We start from the raw sequence: 20326 nt of genomic DNA, 5'->3' as shown, positions 1-20326 counted from the left end.
CCAACTTGGATTTCCAAAAAAGAAACGAAAGTACTTATCTTCAACCATGCGGATGTGGTCTGCTGCAGCAGGCAGGATAGGGTGCAGGCAGAAGAAGAATCTGTTCCAGCGAGATCCAGAAGTGGCCTTTGCTTTCTGTCAAGGGAGACTCCTGTGGCGGGTAGGATCTCGGTGACCGGAACAGCACGAGCGTAGTAGGGGTCACAAGCAGGGGTCCGAGGCAGATGGCAGGTAGCGAAGTCAGGTACAAGCAGAGGTCCGAGGCAGGCGGCAGGTAGCGAAGCCAGGAAACAAGCAGGGGTCCGAGGCAGGCGGCAGGTAGCTAAGTCAGGTATCAAGCAGAGGTCGGCAACGAGGAGACTGGAACAGGACAGGGGAACAAGGACAGGTCTGGGGGCAGGGACTGAGAACAGGAACAAACAGGGACAAGCCAGATTACCAGCAAGGGCTTTTACTGTGAACAGACTTCTATAATACAGGTACAGGTACAGAAACAGATCAGGAATCAGAAGCATGTGCATAAGGAGTCTGACTTCAAGCAAAGGAAAAAACAACAGACAGGAAGCAAGCTATAAAGGACAGAGACAGGAGCATCAAGAAGACAGACAGACAGAGGAACCCAGAGCCAACAGAAGGCAACAGCACACCCAGTGGACAAGGAAGCTATGGCTAGGCAGGAGGTCTAGGCGATCCTGACAGCGGTATACAGAAGTCTGTAGTTGGTTGTTCTTTATAGTAATGGTGGTGTCTAGGAAATGTACTTCATCCGGAGAATGGGTGAGTTTGAGGTTGATGGTCGGGTGGAACGTATTGAAGTTGTCATAGAACTGTAGGGGGTCCTGTTCGCCAGAGGTCCAAAATCAGGTTTATGAGTCATTACTGACACAAGTGAACTCTCTTCCCATGAGCGCTATAGGCCATGTCTGTACATACTGTGCTATATGTATGCACACACAGCTGTCTCTCACACATACTTATACTCCCTGTTTTTCCATCCCTATACACCAATAGGGACCACATAGTATGCACACACACTTTTAGTTATGCTACTAACTCTCACATTTCCCCACCCACACCATTTATATCTGCTCCCACTCCACACACACCTTTTGTAAAGCACTGTATATACTGTGGGCTCTCCATTCATGTTAATTCACACTGATACACATACACACTCTTTCATCACTTGCTTTCAGGAACCTTTTGACACCTCCAGCCATAAAACACATCCACACCGGGGGAAGGACCAGCACAGATAACATTCCAATAGACACTGTTTATAGTATAGCTTTTGCTTGCTTCATTCATTGTAACATCGCCGGAAGAAGAGATCAGTGTATCTCAAAAGCTCGCACAAATAAAAGCATTTCGTTAGCCACAGAACGGTATCATCTATTTATTTTTTGATTTTATATATATATATATATATATGCAAATACAACTGTATGCTCATCTGCATGTCTTAGGCAGGTCTGCAACCCCGGCATTCCCCATTATCACCCAGCATACAGCATTTCCACTGCAGCAAGGGATTCTGGGAAATGACATGCAAATGAGCACACAGTGTCACTTTTTGCCTCAAAAACCATTTTTAACATGGTTCCCTATAGGCTTAAGCTTGCTGCATGGTCACAGCTTTGAGCACAGCCAGGATTAAGGTTCATACCCAGAAAACCACCCACAGACAGCTGGTTCGACCTTAATGGGTCTCATCAGTGTGGGGTTGATTTTAACTGGGTATGCAAAGAGGCTATGGGATAGGCTATACCATAATACTGAGTTAAGTTATGGTGAGTAAAAAAAAGTGACAAAAACCCTCCACAGGAAAGCAAATATGCAAATACAACTGTATGCTCATCTGCATGTCTAAGGCAGATCTGCAACCCTGCCTTTCCCCATTATCACCCAGTATACAGCACTTCCACTGCAGCAAGGGATTCTGGGAAATGACATGCAAATGAGCATACAGTGTCACTTTTTGCCTCAAAAACCATTTTTAACATGGTTCCCTATAGGCTTAAGCTTGCTGCATGGTCACAGCTTTGAGCACAGCCATATATATATATATATATATATATATATATATATATAGCCCCTGTAAGAAATAGCAGGCTATTTATCCTTCTCCTACTGGAGTAAGCCCTGGTAAGGCCAGGCACCAGTAGTAATCATGGGTTTTCCCCCCACCAAAGCCCTGCCTGGAGTGATAGAGGTAGGCCCCTGACTCTGTGGCAGGCCTGAGACAGAGGGGAGGTCCTGCTGACATCATAAGGGGCAGGGCTGTATCTATTTAGTGGGCTGCTCCTGTGTGTGTCTGTGTCAGTTCTGTGTCGTGAGAGAAGGAGCCAGTTCAGTGAGAGTTGAGAGAGAGAGGTCAGTCAGTTGGAGTGTCTGGTCTGCAAGGACATGCTGAAAGGGTCAGCTACATTGGAGGAGAGACTCAGAGCCCAGTCTGAGTAGAGCGGACAGAATTATAGTGGTGGACCAATGCCCCACACCCTGTTCAGGGGGTGAGGGGAAGAACATCCAGCCGCACCCAGAGGGCCTATCCTTGGGTGGAGGTAGGGGGCATTGACGCCCCATACAGCCCATCCTGCTAGGTTACCATCTGGAGGAAAAGAGAGGAGGAAAGACCTGTACACATTTGGAGTGCACTGCTGTATATGAACTGCTGTGTGCCACTGTGCATGAAGTGCATGGAGTCTAAGATCACTCGCCCTGGGACCAGGGCTTCTTCTGGGAGGTTCTTAACCTATCCCTATAGGTCTTGCCAGAAGATGGAGGTGTTGCACCGTTGCTAGAGAAGATGAAGGCCATTACCCGAGAAGCCTGTCCCTTTATCCCTCACACCAACGCGGGAGACTCAGGCCCTCCTGTTCCAAGCAGGTATGCACCACCAATACACACGTAGCCAGCCCTCACTACACCCTAGAGGTCACATCTGCGACCGGGGGGGGGGGGAACATGGGCTACATATATATATATATAGTGGGGGGGGGTGTAATAGAAAAGTTGCCTGTACCCTTCCACTTACCTTCTCCTGCTCCTCATCTCTGTCACATTGTCGTGACATTGCATGTCATGGCAACGTGGTCCATGGGGCATGACGGTGTTATGTTGCCATGGAAATGTGGCATAATGTTGTCATGGCAACACAGTGTCATTTGATGCCGCGTTGCCATAGCGATGTATAATTACAGGAAGATGAGGAGCAGAAGGATAAGATAAGGAAAACTCTACTGGTATGTACCATCACATAAAAAGCTGTGTGTGTGTTTGTGTGTGTGTATATGTTGTGATATAGTCACTCTCTGTATGGGCTGGCGTGGTGTAGAATGTGTGCTTTCCAGCCTACAGGGAGTTAACCTCCCCTGGAGAGGCTTGTTGCAGGTGCAGCATATCAGTGAATCAGCTGATCTCCTGAGTGAGTAGGAGTGCAAAAGGTAGACAGAGAGCTGCACACACAGAGAGAGTGTGTCTTCTCCCCAGCAAGGAGAAAGCTGGCCGACACAAGCCCCTAGCTTTCTGGATGTTGGTCGCAGAGCCTGCTGGGACTGGCTTGGTGGCACCTACAGGAAGAAACAGGGACCTGAGTCTGCTGTGGAAGTAGGACTGTCCTGTCTAGGACATGGGATCCAGAGGGATTTCCTGGACTCTCGTGGGGCCAAGTCCCAACAACAGATACAGACTAAATAATATAGATTTGGGTGCCTACGGACTGTTGATATTGTTGCTAACTTGGTGGGTTGTTTAAAGCTCGGAACCAGTTTAGTTGGCCAGTGACACTCAGAGAGGGAGGTGATGATTAAACTGTCTCAGGAAAGGAGTAGGCTTTTTTTTATGATTTGTTTTACCTTAAAGTACTGTGGGCCTATTATTGTGTTATTTCACCCCTGTAAATAAACCCTGTAAAAAAATACAGAGTTTCCTGCCTTAATATGGGACACAAACCCGCAACATGACGGCAGCCTTTTTCACCCACCATAACTTAAAATGTATAAGGTGTGTGTGTGTATATATATATATATATATATATATATATATATATATATATATATATATATATATATATATATATATATATATATATATAATACTGAGTTAAGTTATGGTGAGTAAAAAAAGTGACAAAAACCCTCCACAGGAATGCAAATATGCAAATACAACTGTATGCTCATCTGCATGTCTTAGGCAGGTTTGCAACCCCGCCTTTCCCCATTATCACCCAGCATACAGCACTTCCACTGCAGCAAGGGATTCTGGGAAATGACATGCAAATGAGCACACAGTGTCACTTTTTGCCTAAATAACCATTTTTAACATGGTTCCCTATAGGCTTAAGCTTGCTGCATGGAGGGTTTTTGTCACTTTTTTTACTCACCATAACTTAACTCAGTATTATGGTATAGCCTATCCCATAGCCTCTTTTGCATACCCAGTTAAAATCAACCCCACACTGATGAGACCCATCAAGGTCGAAACAGCTGTCTGTGGGTGGTTTTCTGGGTATGCACCTTAACCCTGGCTGTGCTCAAAGCTGTGACCATGCAGCAAGCTTAAGCCTATAGGGAACCATGTTAAAAATGGTTATTGAGGCAAAAAGTGACACTGTGTGCTCATTTGCATGTCATTTCCCAGAATCCCTTGCTGCAGTGGAAGTGCTGTATGCTGGGTGATAATGGGGAAAGGCGGGGTTGCAAACCTGCCTAAGACATGCAGATGAGCATACAGTTGTATTTGCATATATATATATATATATATATATATATATATATATATATATATATATATATATATATATATATATATATATAAACACAAAAGAGAAAGCGCACAGCCCATAGTGTAAAAAGCGTAAAATGTAATACAAAAATAGAAGAGAGGGAAACAGGCTCACTCACAAACGATAATGAACAATAAGAATTGAGTATATCACCACACGATTCAGCACAGAGTCTCCTCCACAGCAAAAGAATGAAGAATGCTGTCAGCTATCAGTCCAAATGTTCAGACCTCGTGGGGTACAATCAGATACTTCAGCTGGAGGTTCTAAATGGATAGTTCCTCCAGATCAGGTCGATTGCCGTCTGCAACAAACACTGGGGCTCCTTGTAGCAGGAACAGGATCTCACCACGTGTGTTCCGTCCCCAGGTGATGACGTAATGCCGTCGCTGCTCTCCTGACGCGTTTTGTCAGTGGCTCTAACTTTCTCAAAGGATAATGAACACTTAGACCGCAGCGGATATATATATATACAGAAATGGGTTGTCTAGCAACCCGTAATGGATTAAAAAACAACCCTTTAAACAATTGAACAACTGCCTAGGTACAATTAAAACATAGAGACGCATATATGGCTATTGGAAAAGGAAAAAGAAGAAAACAAACATAAGTCAATCTAATAATTGTCAATTGTTATCATATATATAGCATTTTAACACAGAGACATAGATGTTAATAAATAATACAAAATTATTTAACCAATCATTCTAATCACTTCAGGTATTTCATGCTTAGAATGATCTGTGATCTCTAATTAAGACCTCCATGTATCTAATATGAATCACTGCTATCCTGAAGGTAATTACAAACAGGACATTGCCAATAGTAAAGGAACAATGGGAATAGGGTGGGGGGGGGGGGAGGAAAAGGAAAGGGAAAAAGGGAGGGGGTAGGGAGGGTTGGAAAGAGGGGGGAAGGGGAGTAGGGGAGGGGGGGACAGAGGAGGATAAGGGAAAAAGGCAATTCCTCTATAACCTTAATTGGTTCACAGATGGTACAGTATAGTGCTGATCCTGATGTGCAAGACCCTCATATAACATAGTTGGTCCTCATATCTGAAAAAACAAGAGAGGCATTTTTCAACGAAAGGAGAACACGGGGCAAGAGCAGGCAATGGTCAAAAGATAAACTGACATTTCCCACAATAGTGCTACTGTCTAGAGACTCATTGAATCCACCAGGTGCCAGTGTGGCTAACTGGTAAATCCAATAAGTCTCCCGTTTGCATAATAATTTGAAACAGTCACCCCCCAATGTGAGGGGGGAAATATATTCTAAACCAATAATTCTAAGTGATTTGGGATCCTTGTTATGAACCAAGTCATAATGTCTATAGATGCCATGACTGCTGACACCGTGGATGATGTTCCGTCTGTGCTCGAGAAATCGAGCACAGAGAGGACTCGTGGTGCGGCCCACATATTGTTTGCCGCAACCACACGTCAGCATGTAGATGACATACATGCTCAAACACGTAATGGCACCCAAGACACCATGTATGTTGCCCCTGACCAAGGAGGCAAATTGATCAGACACGTCAGATGACCACAGGTGATACAGCGTGACCTGCCACACCTGCGGTTACCAGGGGTCCTCGACATGACAGACGCGGATGGATGACTATACTTAATCTTAGTTGGTGCCAGTATATTTTTCATATTTCTTGCTTTCCGAAATATTACTGATGCTTTATTCGGTAAATGTGGCCCCAAATGGGGGTCACATTTTAGAATATCCCAATGTTTATTCAATATCCTCCCAATAGCACTGGAGGATTGATTGAAACCTGTTATGAACCTCAAAGACATAGGCGTAATCGGATTATGGCTCTTTGTATATCAAGATGTATTTTCCCTTTTTAATCTAGATTTAACCAGAAGTGAGGATCTATCTGACATGGAAACCTTATCAAAAGATTGTTTGATAAGTTCCGAGTCAAACCCCTTGTTTTTTAATTTCTTCTCAAGTATTTTAGATTGGGTTATAAAAGCACCGTCCTTGGTGCAGTTCCTCTTCATCTGATGAAATTGGCCCAATGGGATGTTATTAAGCCAGCGGGCAGCATGATTACTGTCCGCATGAACATAGTTGTTTACACTGACCGGCTTAAAGTGTGTTTTTGTTAAGATGTTTAATTCATCATCCACACCTAGTATCAGATCTAAGAACAACACTGATTTGGCATTAACCTCAAAGGTAAATTTTAGTCCCAAATCGTTATTGTCAAATGAATGTAATATATTTCTAAAGATATCCTCCTCTCCATCCCAAATTAAAATTAAATCATCTATGAAACGGCCATAGTATACGAGACCCGCCCCAGGCACAGCACACCGCCACACGGCAAACTCCTCCCAATAACCCATGTATAGGTTAGCGTAACTCGGGGCGAATCTCGTACCCATGGCCATTCCACAGATCTGCAAATAATACATTTCATCAAACAAAAAATAATTATGTGTTAGTATAAATTTGATACTTTCAAGTAAAAATATTTTTTTAATAGATTGGATGGTGGTATCCTGGTTGAGCCAGAAGCTTACTGCATCGATACCCCTGGAATGCACAATGGACGTGTATAAGGATGATACATCACACGTTGCCCACAAATATGTGGGCTTCCATTTTATCTCGGAGATGGAGTTGACGACATGCAGCGAGTCCCTAATATGAGACCTCAATGAGGCCACTATACACTGGCGACACACTTTATTCGAGCTCGGCTAGTCCCACGAATTCGGGTATACCCGGGTGTATTGAGGTTTGTGACTGTTTTCTGCCCGAGTGCATTGGGTTATTTTCCAGGCAGGGATTGAAGCATTTTATTCCCGCTGGCTGCAATACTGCACAGTATATATATATATACTGCATTACAATTCATGAATTTATGCCATCTGGTAGACACGCGAAGCATTGCAGCCTATTAAATCCTAATCATTATCATTTAACAGATCAGCCGCCCGTCAGCCAGGCATGAACCCAGGCTGGGAAGGCAAACGCAACGGGGCTTGTCAGAGGTGAGGAGCGGCGCATTCCAGGTATCTGCCAGGTACATACTGGGTATTTGCTCAAATAAAGTGTGTCGGTGCAGTAGGTTGAAGGTAGTAATCAACAGGTTGCGACAGGCATGCCGTCATCGAGTCCACCCCCAAGATAATGGGCCTTCCAGGGAGATCGACGAGAGACTTGTGAAGCTTCGGCAGATGATAAAACACAGGTATACGGGGGTGTTCATTAAATAAAAAATTTAATTCTGATCTTGTGAGAATGCCATCTGTGTGTGCTCTACCCAAGAGATCCTTGAGTTCGATCCGATAACTAGATGTGGGATCAGTGGGCAGAATAGAGTAGGAGGCAGCATCACCCAGGAGTCTAGACGCCTCCCGTAGGTAGGCCTCCTTGTCCTGGATGACGATGCCCCCACCCTTATCGGCCTGTCTAATTACGATCCTCTCATTATTTTTGAGAGCATCTATTGCAACTTGTTCTGGCTTAGAGAGATTATGTCGAATTCTAGATGGTCCCGAACAAAGATGTTGAAAGTCCTGTAGGACCAACTTGTAAAAAGAATCGACATAACCTCCCTTCGATTGTTAGGGAAAGAAGAATAAATTTATAAACAAAAGAGGAAAGTGCGGGCTCCATAGCATAAAGCGGTGTTACTAGGTTTAATAAGAAAAGGATAAAATCAGGCCACTCATAATAGTCGCTAGGACAAGCGCATATAATCTGTTACAAGGGACACATCTGAATGATCCGCTGGTAGACAGCTGGAAACCTCATGGTTGGTGATGTGCATCCGCTTCCGGATCTGGGTGCGCACCAGAGATGTGCACCCGAACAATGTAGCATCTCTCCTGGTTCCACTGCTGCTGGCTGTAAGCTCGTTATCACAGACTCCTTGATTCACAGTCTAAGGCAGAACCCTACATGTTTCATCAGTAATGGCGACATCATCAGGGGTAGTGACCATTGTGAGTAGCCTGATTTTATTCTGTTCTTATAAAATTGTGTTTCACTGATTTACGCTATGGAGCCTGCGCTTTCCTCTTTTGTTATATAGAATTTTGAGGGAGGTGGTGGGTCCTCTGGAGAGCTGCTCGGAGTTTCCAGCGTTTTTATTTACATTTTTGTTTTTATTTTTTTATTTGTGGCATATTTGTTTCCTTGTGATTATGTATTCCCACCCTTCCTTACCTAGTGTTTACCCTTTCTTGTTGTCCACACTTGTTTGTCTGTCAGTTTTTTGTTGTTTGTGTCTCTTGGGCCATATTTATACACAGTCACAGGTGGTCTCATACATCCTTCCCCCTCACCTTTCTCCTTCCCCCTGCCCATCCCCTATTCCCCCTCCCACTTCCTTTCCCTCTCCCCATCTTCATCTCTCTCCTCTCTATTAAGGGGTGTCCCATTGTGGTTATTTTATACATAACAACTGGTATACATGTATTCATTCATCTTTCTGGTGCTGTAATTCTCTTTGTATTGATATAGATATAGATATATACATATATAGATATATACAGTTAGGTCCGGAAATAATTGGACACTGATACAAGTTTTGTTATTTCAGCTGTGTACCAAAATAAATTCAAGTTACTGTACAGTTAAATAATGAATATGGGCTTAAAGTGCAGTCTATCAGCTTTAATTTGAGGGTATTCACATCCAAATTGGAGGAAGGGTTTAGGAATTACATCTCTTTGATATGTAGCCCCCTCTTTTTCAAGGGACCAAAAGTAATTGGACAATTGACTAAAAAGCTGTTTCATGGACACGTGTGGGCTATTCCTTTGTTATTTCATCATCAATTAAGCAGGTAAAAGGTCTGGAGTTGATTCCAGGTATGGCATTCACATTTGGAAGCTGTTGCTGTGAACCCACAACATGCGTTCAAAGGAGCTCTCAATGCAAGTGAAACAGGGCATCCTTAGACTGCAAAATAAAAGAAAATCCATCAGAGAGATATCAGTAACATTAGGAGTGGCCAAATCAACAGTTTGGTACATTGTGAGAAAAAAAGAACGCACTGGTGAGCTCTGCAACACAAAAAGGCTTGGACGTCCACGGAAGAAAACAGTGGTGAATGATCGGAGGATCCTTTCCATGGTAAAGAAAAACCCCTTCACAACATCCAGCCATGAGAAGAACACTCTCCAGGAGGTAGGCATATCATTATCCAAGTCTACCATAAAGAGAAGACTTCACGAGAGCAAATACAGAAGGTTCACCACAAGGTGCAAACCATTCATAAGCCTCAAGAATAGAAAGGCCAGATTAGACTTTGCCAAACAATATCTAAAAAAAAGCCAGCCCAGTTCTGGAACAACATTCTTTGGACAGATGAAACTAAGATCAACCTGTGCCAGAATTATGGGAAGAAAAAAGTATGGAGAAGGCTTGGAACGGCTCATGATCCAAAGCATACCACATCATCTGTAAATGAGGCATGCATGGCTTACAATGGCACTTGTCACTAGTGTTTATTGATGATGTGACAGAAGATAGAAGCAGCTGGATGAATTCTGAAGTGTATAGGGATATATTGTCTGCTCAGATTCAGCCAAATTCGGCGCTTCACTTTACAGATGGACAATGACCCAAAACATACTGCGAAAGCAATCCAGGCAAAGAAGTGGAATATTCTGCAATGGCCGAGTCAATCACCTGATCTCAAACCAATTGAGCATGCATTTCACTTGCTGAAGACAAAACTTAAGGCTGAAAGACCCACGAACAAACAAAATTGAAGACATCTGCAGTAAAGGCCTGGAAAAGCATCACAAAGGAATAAACCCAGTGTTTGGTGATGTCCATGCTTTCCAGACTTCAAGCAGTCATTGCCTGCAAAGGATTCTCGACAAAGTATTACAGATTAACATTTTATTTATGATTGTGTTAATTTGTCCAATTACATTTGAGCCCCTGAAATAAGGGGACTATGTATGAAAATGGTTGCAATTCCTAAACGTTTCATACGATATTTTTGTTCAACCCCTTGAATTAAAGCTGAAAGTCTGCACTTCTATTGCATCTCGGTTGTTTCATTTCAAATCCATTGTGGTGGCATACAAAGCCAAAATTATGAAAATTGTGTCAGTGTCTAATTATTTCCGGACCTAACTGTACATATATAGATATAGATATACATACATACATACATACATACATACATACATACAGTACATACAAGTGTGTAAAATTTAGCATGTGCTTGTGTAGATTCACTAAATGTACTAATGAAAATTGCAAGAGCACCACAAACATCACTGAATATGACAGAGCATATTTAAATACCACTCGTGTGTATACAGGGGTTAGAAAAAGTTTGTGAACCCCAATGATAATTACAGAAATTCCTTCGTTTTTCCGTGATAACCTTCTTGAATCAAACCCAGCCTTTTTTTAAATGTCCAATAGGGTTTATATTAACCAATTCCATGTCTTTTGAAACAAAACGATGTATGAATTAGATAAACAATGAGTAATTAAGAGTCAGGGTATGTGCAAAAGTATATAAACCCCTGGTTTTATCAGCTAAATTAAAAAGGGATAATTAGAATCAGGTTTTTAAATAATTAGGTAGATCTTCAGGGATGAGTTATAGAGGCTCCACCCTATATAAAGATCAGAAACTTTGTGAGTTTGGTCTTCACCATACAGGTGTGCAGAAACACATCATGTGACTATCAAGATAAATCTCGGAGGACGTCAGAAAAGCAGTAGTTGATGCTTATCTCTCTAGAAAGTGTTACAAAACAATTTCTAAGGATTTGGGGCTCCACCAATCCACTGTGAGCCAGTCTACAAATGGAGGAATGTAAAGGAACTTCTCAAGGAGAGAAAGATGCGTCGCACAGCACAAAAATAGATGTAGGCTGATGTGGGATAAAAATAAGCTTTATTTGCACAAGGTGCAAGCGAGTCCTCTTTACGCGTTTCGGCCTGGAAGGCCTTTGTCAAACCATCTTTTGACAAAGGCCTTCCAGGCCGAAACGCGTAAAGAGGACTCGCTTGCACCTTGTGCAAATAAAGCTTATTTTTATCCCACATCAGCCTTCATCTATTTTTGTGCTGTGCGACGCATCTTTCTCTCCTTGAGAAGTTCCTTTACATTGCTGCATCAAGCGTCTGCACGCTGAGTTCCTGCTGGCTTGCGGTTTCCTTCACTGAGTCTGCCGTGACGTTATCAGCAAGTATCGTTCAGGCCGCCGGTCAGGTGACCGCCCTCCACGTCTGCGGGTATTGGGTTGGCGGTGAAGAGCAAAGATCACAAGCAGAGACACCCTGACTTCAGCCAGGAGAAGCAGATATATTATACTGAGAAGACCCGCACAGGCTTCACTAACCACTACAAAGACTTACACGTGAGTGTCCCATATCCCAACCTCATAGTGCTCGCGGTGAGCCGGTTGGGGGGAATGATTATATGTGTCTTCATATTACACTAAGGTTGTGTATCGCCTGGGTCTAGAAGATTTACTTTATCTTGCACCAGCAGGACTATGCTATATTCTGAGCGCCTGGAGGGTTAATCGGATGATTCACCCGTTTGTATGCTACAAATGGAGGAAGTTTAAAGCCACAGTCACTCGAACAGGAGCAGTTGTCCTACCAAAATCTCTCCAAGAACAAACCGGCAAATCATCCAGGAAGTCACAAAGAACCCCAGAGTAACATCCAAGGATCTGCAGGCCACTCTCGCCTTGGCTAATGTGAGAACTCAACTATCAGAAAAAAACTGAACAAGAATGGTGTTCATGGAATGATAGCCAGAAAAAATTCACTGCTCGCTAAAAAGAGCATTTCTGCCCATCTGAAGTTCACCAATGAGCACATAGATGATCCACAAGACTTCTGGAACAATGTTCTCTGGAAAGACGAGTCAAAGGTAGAACTTTTTAGCTTCAATGAGAAACATTATGTTTGGTTTTCGCCAAACAGTGCATTTGAACAGAAGAGCCTCATCACAACCGTCAACCATGGTGTTGGAGTGTGATGGTTTGGTGTTGCATTACTGCCTCAGGACCTGGACGGCTTGCCATCTTCGACACAACCATGAATTCTGCATTGTATCAGAAGATTCAATAGGAGAATGACAAGCCATTCGTTCATGAGCTGAAGTTGAAGTTAAAATGGGTCATGCAACAAGACAATGATCCTAAACATACAAGCAGATCTATAAAAGAATGGCTGCAGAAGAAGAAATTCCGCGTTTTGAGTGGCCTTTCAAAGTCTGGACCTAAATCCCATCAAAATGTTGAGGCAGGACCTGAAGTGAGCTTTCCATGCAAGGAAGCCCTTAAATGTAACTGAGTTGAATCAGTTCTGTAAGGAGGAATGGGCCAAAATTCCTCAAACCCGATGTGGGAGACTGACCAGCAGTTACAGGAAATGCTTAGTTGAAGTTTTGCTGCTCAAGTGGGTTCCACCAAGTACTAAATCTAATGTTTCACGTGCATTTTAACACATGGATATTGTACAGGCATACCCCACATTAACGTACGCAATAGGTCCTGAGAATGTATGTAAAGCGAAAATGTACTTAAAGTGAAGCACTACCTTTATCCCCACTTATCGATGCATGTACTGTACTGCAATCATCATATACATGCATAACAGATGTAAATAACGCATGTGTAACAGACTCTATAGTCTCCTCGCTTGCGCACAGCTTCAGTACAGGTAGGGAGCTGGTATTGCTGTTCAGGACGTGCTGACAGGCGCATGTGTGAGCTGCTGTTTGCCTATTGGGCGATATGTCCTTACTCGTGAGTGTATTTAAAGTGAGTGTCCTTAAACCGGGGTATGCCTGTATGTTGAATCATTTGTGGATAAATAAATGTTGAAAAATTATCATTTTTTGTGTCATTTGTTTGATCAGGTTATCTTCATCTATTATTAGGACTTAGATTAAGATCTAATTACATTTTAGGTTTGAAATATAAAAAATATGTGAAAATCCTAAGAGATTCAGACAATTTTTCTCACCAGTGTACATGTGTTGCATATTATGTACTAACTTTGTTCCATAAAATGAAGAATTTCTTTTCTGATCCACACTATTATGCTTTTTATTTAAATTATTTTTGTGCTCAATACATCAACAAGTTCAATAAAAATGCTTTCGTCACTGATTCTGGATTATTCCATAAACAATGCAGCCATTCTGAATTCTTCTTGTGCCACTCCAGCTTCAGACATTTAGCGTCACCCCATTCAATGCTATTATTGCAAATCAACTTGGCTGGCCTACTGCAGTGAATGGTACTAAAGTAAAACAGAGAGCCACATTTATGTGACTTGTGGCTGCAACAACACAGTTACCTCCATAACATTGCACATGATTTGAATTACAGACCAATAGGGAAAGTTTCCCTGAATTTTATTTCCACAAAGTGTTGCTTTAAAGAAATGTTTTAGTCAAAGACACGAGAATGTATTTATTTGTGTATGTATATGAAAACACAATGCATAATGATGTGATAATGTCCATAATTATGATGGTCACATTGATGATCCTATAGGTTATCCTGACAATTCCATATTTCAAAGTCAGGAGTATCAACCCTCTTCTTCCTGGAGACACCACCTCATATTCATAATCTTAACCACTCATCAAGCCCCAAAGAAACTGGCTGCCATTACAAAAGTCTAACTATTCTCAACCCTAGCCTTCAATGTAGTGTTTAGATTTAGAAATGGTCTTTCTGACTATAGAACAGTATAAAAGTATAAAAATAGTTCATTAATCCCTTTAGTGCTTGAGTTGACTGTAGAAAATTATTTTGTCGAATGGATCTATTTCACAGCTAAAATGTATAGAAATATTTGACAGATGCATTGTAAATGTACTCACCATTAATTAATTAAAGTGTGCATTATCTGATGTAATAAATATATCTATAGGCCTATTTGTTTAATGTTTGTTTGGAAAGAAATTGCCTTATTTTGGCTAAACTTAGATTATATGCTCTCTGGGACAGAGACTCCCTTGACTATTATCTGCTTTTGTGTTTGTTTACATTTTCTATTATAATGCTTTGTCTTGTGTTGTTTATTTTATAAAGTGTTGCATACAATGTTGTTGATAAATACAAATTTACATACTGCACACACACATATATAGTCAAAATGTTATGCACTATTTTTCATCAGGGGAATATAAATCTAAAATATGTTATTTTTTTTCAATGTATTCAGTGGTAATGCAGCAATCCTGGATCTTGACATTCAGAATGGATTTTGCAGGTTAAATCTATATTTTACCCTGTTGCTGCTAGAAAATATTTAATGCATCTGCATGACTTGGTAAAGAAATAATGGATATAATTCAAGGCACACACACAGAAAAAATAGAGACTCATTACATTGAATACTTAATTTGTTTGAGTGACATCCACTACAAGAGATGACTTTATCTTTTCAGTGCTTAGATCATGAAATAAGTAATGTGATAAAATAGCTGATAATGAGTCAATTCAGTAGTCGGTGAACTTCGAGGCACCCATGAAATGAAAAAAGCAAATCGCTATGGAATCGCTTCACAGACAATCAGGATGAGAAACTCATAAAAAAAGTATACATTTAAAATAAAGCAGTCAGAAATTGAGGATGTAATAATGGAATGTGTCAGCAGTTTAAATTGTCACAGATGAGGGTGAAGAATAAATGTTAATGCCAGAATGTAAATATCTCATCAAGATTATTAATGGTACTATACCTGTTTTAATGTGTGAGCAAAAGTGGAAGCACATTGTAACGCTATTTCATATAAGATACAGTATGCACACATGTGAAAGGTGCTAATCTAGTGAGTTAACTTTATCAACAGATACAATTGTTCTGCTTGATAGTCTTAAACTTTGCACTGCACTCAGAGCAGTCTTGTATGCTATAGTACATAGATGATCCATCACATTTTCATTACTAGTGTAGTCGGCATCCATTCTGCAAAGACTGATTGAATGCCAGCCACAGGGACAGCTTCTAAAATGCCATAAAAAGTGCAGTTTCACTTGCATGTTTATTTTTTGTAATAAATTGCTTTTATGTTCCCTTTTTTGTCATGATCAGATTATTTCCAGCATCTAATAGCCTAATGACCTCTATGCTGGAGAAATTAATATAGTGTGTTAGGTTAATGTGTGAATAGCTTAAAGTGAAGATGTTGCATGGCTTGGTGCTTCACTGTACTGTGAATCTAATCCGTGTTGCCAAAGCTTCAAAAACGAAAGAAATACTTTGCCCGTATCTATATAAAAATACTTATCAACAATTAAAAAACATTGGGGGAAAAAATTCAAATATGCATTTGTTTTTTTTAACGCAATGTTTTTGCTATGATTTCAAATTATCGTATGTGAATGGAAACAATTTCAAATTACTCTCTCTCAAAACCCATATTTCAGGGTCTGGATGGAAGTAACGTCACCTTTCAGTAGGACCTAAATAACCTAATGTTAAGTCCCTCAATTAACATTAACGACCTTTAGTGGACATGCCATGTTAGGAGAAATCCCACTTTTGCATATCTTAAACCTTAACAGAAGTATACATGTGACACTGTTAATTAAAAGAGTAAAACTGGATTAGCATTATTATTATAATTAACCTAACTTCAATTTAAGTTGTATTTACGATAAATCGGCTAACTGAGCATAGAGTATCTGGGCCAAAGGGCTTTATTCAACAGGGCACGAAGCTGCAACCTGCTGCTTTAGTCCTTATTATATAATGCCTTTAGAGTTGAAGTCCATATGTTTCTGATTGGAGCAGACATTACAAATGTGAGCAAAATCAAATCTGACTTTTCAGCCATTGTTCCTTAAATATTATCTTTTTAATATCACATAAACACACATTTTTACAAAGAACTAAAGTGACTGTTACTTATTTTTCAGCATTGACCTTGACAACTAGAATTCATGGGTTTTGACTGAGGACATCGCTGCCTGCTTTGCAAGATGGCATGAGTTCATTGTTGAAGTGTTGAAGAAAACAGTGCACAGCCAGGAGAGAGTTCATTGTTCCCTGCTAGATATTGATAGAGGCAGACCTATTGCTCATGCCAAAATGTCAGGACTCAGCCCTTCACTTGGATCACCAGAAGAAATGGGAAATGGAACTTTTCTGGAACTGTTTCCCACCTCTCTCTCAACTTCAGTGGATTCATCGTCGTCGCCAAGTCGGTTAACAAATGTCTATGTATATGTGTCCATTTTCCTCAGCCTCTTGGCATTTCTGCTCTTGCTGTTAATTATTGCTCTTCAGAGACTGAAAAACATTATCTCCTCAACTTCTTCTTACCCAGAGTACACTAGTGATGCAGGGAGCTCCTTCACTAATTTAGAGGTTTGTAGTATTTCTTCCCAGCGGTCTTCTTTTTCTAACCTTTCATCATAAGAAGAAATCAAAGGGAAACCCTAACAAATGGAACAGCTTTATCTTGGAAACATGCATGTGATTGATGCCTTTGAAAGAGAAAACACATTCCTTGTTCATTCTGTTTGATATGATTCTCTTTTTTACCCCAATTTCCTCTTTGTTGCTTATGCATTTCATCTGCTTGCACTGACCATGGCACTTGGTGAGCTTATGCTGGCATTCTCATCCTTGGTTTTACTCAAGTTGGTTATGTTGCTTATTAAAAAAAAAAACTAATTAAGCAAATATATTTGGTCTAATCAAGATACTCTTGAAAATCAAAGTCTTGCATTTCTTAAAGTTATTATAAAACTAAGCTTAACTTATGAAGATACAGTACTTTTATCAACATCTTGAAATTAATTTTAACGTTGAATCGCTTTGTGCTCTAATGTACAATTAGTCCCACACTGTCCTTACATGACTTTTTTTTTCTCTGTATAATTATCTGAAAATATTAATGTAGCTCTTTAATCAAGAAAATATGTATGGGTTGTCTTTTACCATTGTGAGGTAATTTTCTGTTTTGCTTACTTTGCACAAGCATGTAAAAATAAAACTAAGATAACTATCTACACGGCCCAGTTAGGGCTATTTAGTGAATAACAGTAGCCTTTATCAGACATACATGGTTGTTCACTAGAATGCCGAATATAGTGCTGCAATAGAACCACTTTATTAACAAGGATATATATTTATTGATTCCACTTCTTTATTTTACAATGTTAGACTCCATAGAGTATGAGACTAATATCAAAGATGCCTGGTTTTAATATCTGAATATCTAAATTAAATCTTAAAACCACATACCCAATTTCAGAAGCTCACCCACAACATACACATTTTAAATAGTTGTTCTGCTCGGTGTGACCTTTTATGCAAGAGCAAAGTAAACAAAAACAAAAAATACCAATGCACATCTCTCTACATCCCCAGCATTGTTTCATGTACAGTAATGCTGCATATAATCCTGCAAGCCAATATGAATAACTAAGGACATGACTTTATATACTCTGAAGCAGCCATGCAGACCTTTATCAGATAAACTCCCATTGACACTGCAACCAGCCGCTTCAGAACATATTAGATAAGGCCCTTCATTTTATTGACATGTTGCATAAGGATTTGTATATAATATCATTAACAGTTTCATATTTCTTCGTTCAGCAGAGGGGTCTTTTTTTACTCACATATTTGGCCCCAAATGATGATGTCTATCAGTTTTGTGAAGGCAACCCCCAAAAGACTGGTCCTACACAAATAATAAATGTTTACCATGTCTAATAGTCTGACCTTTTTAAAGCATTTACTGCCTGCCAATTAATTAACCAGCTATGGGTAGGAGGATGGGAAGCTTATAACCAAATGCAGAAGATCACAATCATTCAAAGCATCAATGTAGAATCCACCATTTGGTAAGTTTTATCAACACTGTACATCAGAATATCAAACTTTATAGATTCTGCTTTTCTACTGTATGTTTTAGTTATCTTCCTTCGGGCTTGCCATTACACTGTATTATAGCAATAGAAGACTGTATGTATTCTTTTCTGTTTTCTTTATTTATTTAACAATATATTTCCAAGGAAAAAATACTGAGATCAATATCATGATTTACACATTTTAAAAATATCAATAAACAAAGGTGAAGTATTAGTAACCATTGTATGAATTACAGAGCAAAGACAGTAGGTGTTGGATAGTGGATTAAGGGAGTTGAGTAAAGAATTGTAAAAGTTAGAAGCTTGGTATGAAAAAAAACCTTCTTTATTAAACATGATGGAAAACAGACTACTTTTGGAATATCAAATATGGTAAGAATGCAAAATAAAATAGATCTCTAGCACTCCCAAGAAAAAAACAAGCGAACATAAGAAGAGAAAATCATTTATGTATTTAAAATAGCACAATGAAAACATCATGTTCTCTCCCACAATATATAAGAAGTTATACGTATGATATACAACGTCACATAGGCAACTGAGTTGATGATATAGGCTGCATCAATTGTATTATTTAAAAATCAACTACCACATTGATGACCCCTCTCTCCCTTGGGCTTCTCGCTTTCTTTGGCCTTCAACAGTGGGCTGCAGCCAGCACCCACAAGGATGGCCACTACCTAGACCTAGTTTTCACAAAAAACTTTTCTCTCTCCTTTCCTCTCTCTGACCATCACCTCATCTCATTTTCTCTCTCCCGTTTCTCCCCGTCTCCATCTACCCCTCGCTTCTGTAGAAACCTATGCTCTATTAACCTACCAGCCTTTGATTCCGCTTTACGCTCCTCTCCTCTCTCAGTTCTGCTACAGACCCTGACAACCTGGTCAGGAACTACAACTCTGTCTTAACCTCCTCTCTTGATATACATGCCCTGCTTTCTCTCTGCCACCCTCGCTTTTCTGACCCCAGACCCTGGCTAAATTCCAACACGCGCATGCTGCGCTCCTACATTCGTTCCTCTGAATGCCTCTGGAGGAAATCTCACACTCTCGCAGACTTCCTTCACTACTAATTTATGCTATCCTGTTTCAACTCTGCCCTCTCTCAGGCTAAACAAACCTACTTTACTTCACTAATCAACACACATAAGTCTAACCCACGCCGACTCTTCTCAGTCTTTGACTCTCTACTCAAACCACCCCCAGCTGCCTCTTCTTCCTCCATTTCCCCTCAGGATTTTGCTGACTATTTCAAGGAAAAGGTGGAATCCATTCATCAGAACATCCCCTCCGTTGCCTCCTCCCATCCTACACTGCTTCCTAACTCTTGACTCTTTCCGCTGTCACAGAGGAGGATGTATCACCATTTATCTCCTCTTCTCCCTCTACGACTTGCCCTCTTGACCACATTCCCTCCCATCTCCTAAAACATCTTGTTCCTACTATAACCCCTATGCTCACACATATTTAACACCTCCCTCTATTCTGGTACCTTTCCCTCCTCCTTCAAACATGCAATAGTTATACCATTACTCAAAAACAACAAGCTTGACCCTACCTGACTTTCTAACTATCGACCTGTTTCAATCCTGCCTTTTGCCTCCAAATTCCTTGAACGTCTTGTTTTCTCTCGCTTGCTCCACTTTCTCAACACCCATTCTCTCCTAGACCCTCTA

At 40.7% G+C, this 20326-nt stretch overlaps 1 protein-coding gene across 2 annotated transcripts in view; it reads left to right on the top strand.

Annotated features, from left to right (window-relative positions):
- Positions 1-18911, top strand: part of SERTM1 (serine rich and transmembrane domain containing 1) — a 92425-nt gene extending 73514 nt beyond the window's left edge. For both annotated transcript variants that reach the window (XM_075593436.1, XM_075593437.1), the window contains exon 2: positions 16687-18911. In XM_075593436.1, the coding sequence (XP_075449551.1) occupies positions 16859-17188 (330 nt within the window). In that variant the 5' untranslated portion in view covers positions 16687-16858 and the 3' untranslated portion in view covers positions 17189-18911. The remainder of the gene's footprint in view (positions 1-16686) is intronic.
- The last annotated feature ends 1415 nt before the right edge of the window (positions 18912-20326 follow it).

This window comes from Ascaphus truei, chromosome 3 (genome assembly GCF_040206685.1).
Source record: "Ascaphus truei isolate aAscTru1 chromosome 3, aAscTru1.hap1, whole genome shotgun sequence".
Classification (NCBI taxonomy): Eukaryota; Metazoa; Chordata; class Amphibia; order Anura; family Ascaphidae; genus Ascaphus; species Ascaphus truei.
This window is presented reverse-complemented; position numbering and strand designations above follow the sequence as displayed.